Source organism: Vespa crabro, chromosome 7 (genome assembly GCF_910589235.1).
Source record: "Vespa crabro chromosome 7, iyVesCrab1.2, whole genome shotgun sequence".
In the NCBI taxonomy this organism is placed as follows: domain Eukaryota; kingdom Metazoa; phylum Arthropoda; class Insecta; order Hymenoptera; family Vespidae; genus Vespa; species Vespa crabro.
In genome coordinates this window covers 1,520,001-1,525,508 of record NC_060961.1, presented here as the reverse complement: position 1 = coordinate 1,525,508, position 5,508 = coordinate 1,520,001, and the positions used below count along the sequence as shown (strand labels likewise).

The 5,508-nt window shown below is 30.8% G+C and overlaps 1 protein-coding gene across 2 annotated transcripts; it reads left to right on the top strand.

Annotated features, from left to right (window-relative positions):
- The first annotated feature begins 505 nt into the window (after positions 1 to 505).
- Positions 506 to 4,365, top strand: LOC124425445 (glutamate receptor 3-like). Of its 2 annotated transcripts, XM_046965775.1 has the most exons (9): positions 506 to 1,065; positions 1,214 to 1,556; positions 1,748 to 1,892; positions 2,029 to 2,355; positions 2,718 to 2,874; positions 2,938 to 3,146; positions 3,369 to 3,458; positions 3,646 to 3,806; positions 3,941 to 4,365. In XM_046965775.1, the coding sequence occupies exons 1-9, from the start codon at positions 897 to 899 to the stop codon at positions 4,296 to 4,298; spliced, it is 1,959 nt and encodes a 652-aa protein (XP_046821731.1). In that variant the 5' UTR covers positions 506 to 896; the 3' UTR covers positions 4,299 to 4,365. The 2 variants fall into 2 exon arrangements, with proteins under 2 accessions (XP_046821731.1, XP_046821732.1); XM_046965776.1 differs by lacking the exon at positions 2,029 to 2,355.
- The last annotated feature ends 1,143 nt before the right edge of the window (positions 4,366 to 5,508 follow it).

Genomic DNA, 5,508 nt, shown 5'->3' with positions numbered 1-5,508 from the left:
CATTTTCCTTCCCTATTTTCTCCTATATGTGTCGAACGCGAGCGGGTCTTTATTATGCGGTCGACCACGGTCAGGTTAACATTAACGACGATCGTAATTATAGCGAGACAATGTGAATGACGTTCCCGATGTGATAGTGTTAACCATCACACAAGACCAGTTGGAAATAATTCACAGCTTGCTCGTAATTTTCCTGATAGTCGGCAGCTTTATCAACCGCTGATCTCTACGTTATTTGTACAGAAACGCAACGACAAATGCAAATACACATGGACGGTAAAGAGAAAAAGAGAGATAGAAGTGTATACATACATATATATATATATATATATATATATATATATATATATATTTTATATATATATATATATATAATATATATATACACACATATTGTATATACGTGTACGATAGTAATGCATAATGTAGAAGGTGTACGATCAAGGAACAAAACCGTGGTAATACCCTCAGTAATACCACGGAGGTAGAGATAGTCGTAAGAAGATAAAATCGAGCGTGGAAGTACGACAATCGCCTTTCAGTCGATTCAATCACGTGTTCGTAGTAAGCCGGGACCTTGTCAAGGAAAGAGACTTCCTACTTATCTTCGTCTTTGCTTTCCCTTTTTTTTGTTGTTGTTGTTGTTGTTGTTGTTTTTTTTTCTTTATTCTAAATTTCCACTCGTTTCATTTCATACAATGTATTTATTTAATTATTTGTTTCTCACTTTCTTGTCCATTTTCTCTATATCCTTCTCCATCTTCCTTCGATCGACTTTCTAAATAATTCATTCAAAAATTATTTGATCATAAATATTTATTAACGTGAATAATAACGTGATCCAAATAGAAAATGGAATAAGATAGTTCAATTAATCTAAATCATGAGACTTAAAGATGTCTACAAAAATTTATATCGTTTTATTCGTTATTATAATATTAATTGGTAACAACGTTGTAATTGGTTTAAACGTGACCACTCAAGATTATCTTCTTCTTATTACTAACGTTTACGACTCTTATGGATCATCCTCTGTGTTTTTCGTGGATAGTGGTCGTACCGATAGTAAGCATGATTAATATATATATATATATACATATATACATATTTGAGTTTAATAATTAAACATTAATATATACGTACACATATATATATATATATATATATATATATATATATATATATATTAATGATTAAAAATGTAATTCAATAGACTTGCAGATGTCGACTATGTTACACGTGTGGTCTCGTGAAATTTCTCGTCAAGGAATCTTTTCAATAAGCATTAATCTCTCCGAACTCAAAAAAATGAAATATTATCAAATATCGAGACCATTGTTCGTTATAATTATATCGACATGGGAAAATCTTGAAGAATTTTCAAAGGTAACCAAAGAAATTGACGTTTCTATGTACATATGGTTCGTGTTATTCGTTGAAACAACAAACAATACTTTGGAAAAATTTTGCAAAAATCCTATCGGCAATATCTTCAATTTGAACTTCGATACCGAGATGTTGATACTTTGCTACGACGAAATGATATTAAAGGAATGGTACATATTACATTTTATTTATTTATAACGTCACGTTACTTTCTTTTTTCTTCTTTTTTTTTTCTTTTTTTTCTTCGTATTTATTTTTTATATCTTTTCTCCTTTCGTTTTTTTCCTTTCTTTCTTTTTTTTTTTTTTCTTCTTAATACGAATTTTCTTCGCACATTTAATTATTATGTTTGCACGTTAAGGTACTCGATACAAGGTAACAATACAATAACGTCGAATTTCGCCATTTGGAAACCCGGAAAGGATTTTTCCGTAATAACAAAGATGAGCCTTTATAACAGAAGAAGCGATCTTTTTGGAACAGTTTTACGTGTTGGTTGGGTCAAGGTATTCGTATTTAATTCTTTAATTTATTTTGCAACAATTTATTTGTGTAATAATTAATTTAAAAAAAAAAAAAAAAAAAAAAAAAAACAGGAAAAAAAAATAAAAAAGAAAAAAGGAAAATTTTAATTCATTATAGGATTCTTCTTTTATCGGAGCAAAAGATAATAAGCTTAATATGTTACTCGGTGAAATAGTTACGGAATTAAGCAAAATGATGAATTTTACGACCGAAATATTAGATCCCGTCGATGCTTATGGTAGTTGGAATATGGAAAATGAAACCTGGACCGGTGTTATAGGTCAATTGATATCCGGGACAGCCGATATAGGTGTCGCCGAATTTACGGTTACAACTCGAAGACTCGAGGCCATAGATTTCACATTGCCATTTTTACTTTCACGAAATCGTCTTTACATGAAAGAACAGAGCAGTGCTTCGATTCAGTGGTCCGCATATTTTAAGGTTTATTCTTCGAAAATTCTTTTCCAATATATATCTCTGATTTAATAATACTTCTCGCTTATCATTCGATATTTTTTATTTAATTAGATATGTATAAGTGTATGTGTATGTGTGTATATATATATATATATTTTTTTTTCCACACTATAGTTTTCATAGATTTTGTGTTCATCCTATCGTTCTGATGCTTTTCATAATAACATGTATATAAATATATCTTGTCTTTTTTGTTTTTTTCTTTTTTTTTTTTTTCTTTTTCTCTAGACATTTTTCGATGTTTTTCATATAATATTATGGTATATAAATATTTTTGTTTTTTTTCTTTTTTTTTTTTTTTCTTCTTCTTCTTCTTCTTTTCTTAGGCTTTTAGTTTTGGAATCTGGGCGATGTTAATCTTAGTGATAACGACAACTCCCATTTTATTGACCTTAATTAAAACAAAGGGTTCCTTCTCTGGATCACTTTTATCTGAAAATTATATTCACGTATGGGGTATTTATTGTCAACAGGGATTATCAGGTACGGTGTAGAGCGTAAAAATATAAAAATATTCTAAGACAATCTATTATTATACGCTTTCAGAATTTCCAACTGAACCATCTTTACGTCTGGCTTTCATCTCCATCTTCGTCTCGGCTATAATAGTCTCGGCTGCTTATTCGGCTTCGTTAATTAGCTTCTTGACCGTGACCACAGAGAGTTTACCTTTTTCCAGTCTCGACGATTTCGCCAACGCTCGCACATACCACTTGATCGTTTTCGGCAACAGTGCCGATTACGACATGTTCTCGGTAATTCCTATAATTCCATATAATATTCATGATTAGGCGCAATGTTTTTCTTTTCTTTTTTTTTTTTTTTTCTTTTTTTTTTCCATTTTTTTCCTTCCGTTGCGTTTCAGTCGGTTGTTCTTGTCTTTTTTTTTTTTCCTATTAAAAACAAAACAAAAAAAAAAAAAGAAAGAAGATTATTACTTCTCCGCACTCCGAATATACTCCATGATTATTTTGCAGAATGCGAAGGATGACGTCATTGTGAAAATGATGAAACTAATGAAGCCGAAAAAGCAATTACCAACCAGTTTGTACAATGGATTTGATCAGGTACATATATATATTTACATAGAAGAACAACAATGTCAATAGAAAAAAATTATTTATTCTATTATGATCGATTAACTACGTGCTCGTGACTACGTTCGTACAGTCCGTACGATATTACGAAGATATTCTTATTAAATGGAGTTTATATTTATCTTTCGCTTTTTTTTCATTTTCTTTTTTCACGCAGGTATGCCGAGAGAAAGTGGCATTTTATGCGACCGAAGAAATGAAAAAGACAATAAATCTTTATCTACCTTGTAAGATTAATTACATTGATACTGGTAGATCGGATAGTTTGGCAATGATCCTGCCGAAGGGTAGTCCCTTCAAGGGTTTAATTAATTATCAGTAAGTAATCGGAGATAAAGAGAATAAGAGAAATCTTTTATCACTTATTAACGATTACTATCGATAATGATGTATTATAATCCTCTTTTTTTTTTTTTTTTTTGATTTCTTTCTTTCTTTCTTCTTCTCTCCAGCTTGCAAAAATTCATAGACAACGGTATAATGAATCGTTTGAGAGGATTGTTCATTGTACAACCGAATTTATTGAGAACAAGTCACAGTGCTGTCAGTTTGTGGGATGTCACACCAATTTTGGCCGTATTTAGCGGCGGTACAATATTAGGTATTATCGTTCTAATAATAGAGAGGACCTGTCATCATTATAAAATGAAAAGGGAATTTTCGAAATCTAATTTGAAAATATTACAAAACGAATTAAACGTTCCAAAGTATCCTAACGTTAAGCGAATAGATAAGAACTATATCTTGGAAAAGTTGAACAGAGCGCATAAAATTAACGATTTCAAATCGTCGATTAATTATTTCCCGTGATATCTATATTTTCAATTAAATATAAATAATAGATATAACATGATAGCCAGGGTAAATAGTAAATCGATCGAAAGACATGACCTTTTGATGTATCATTTTATATATATATATATATATATATATTTTTTTTTTTCTTTTTTTCAATTTAAATATTTTTAAACAGAAAACATTAATGTCTAAAAAATTCATTTAGTAACGTGATCGTTCAAATTTTGTTCATTTATTCTATATTTAATTGACATAATTAATCGGCCCTTTTGAATTAATTGTACGTCCGTAAATATATAGCTGTATTTATCGTTCCTAAAAAAAAAAAAAAAAAAAAAGATAATATTATTGAAGAGGTATAAGAACGAAAAAAGAAACGAAAAGAAAAGAAAAGAAAGGAAAAAAGCAAATGGAAACTCAACGAGCTACGTATTTTATTCCATCAACAAAATACGTATACCTATGCCGGGCGTGAAATCGCTTTCACTTTATGCAGTAGCAACATCGTCTTTTCCAAGGCAATAAATTAATTACAAATACATATAGATTTCCGCATATCGTTTCTCTCGGGCAAATATGTATTTAAAGGGGAGACCGAGGCTTTAACAACGAACGATCGTACGTTGTTTTGTCGGCAGTCACTATAGCAAATAATATTCAAATAATAATCATCCTGCACGTTTCAATTCAACGTGAGCCTTGTCATTGCGCTTCGTTCGAATGAATTCGAAAATTGATCGTCCAGCACCGTATGACACGTACCATATGATTCCTTTCGAGAGAGAGAAAGAGAGAGAAAGAGAGAGAGAGAGAGAGAGAGAGAGAGAGAGAAAGAGAGAGAGAGAGAGAGAGAGAGAGAGAGAGAGAGAGGGAAAAAAAAGAGATAGGACTCTCGACGATTTAGATTTTACCAGACGATAATTACTAGAAAATATGTTCCTTTCTCACGAGGGACGAGGTACGAGGTAGAAGAAGGGTAAAACGGAGGGGGGAAAATAATTGGGGACCTTCGTTTCGTTCAATCGAGATCTACGATTTAATAGATTATTTTTTTTTTCTTTGTTATTATTTTTTTTTTTTTCTTTCCATTTTACTAACACTTCATCTACGTTGAAATTAATGAGACAGTTTTTCTGGTTATTTGTTTCTTTTTTTTTTTTTTCTTTTTTTTTCTTTTTTTTTCTTTTTTTTCTTTTTTTTCCGTCCCTTCTTCCTCTCTATC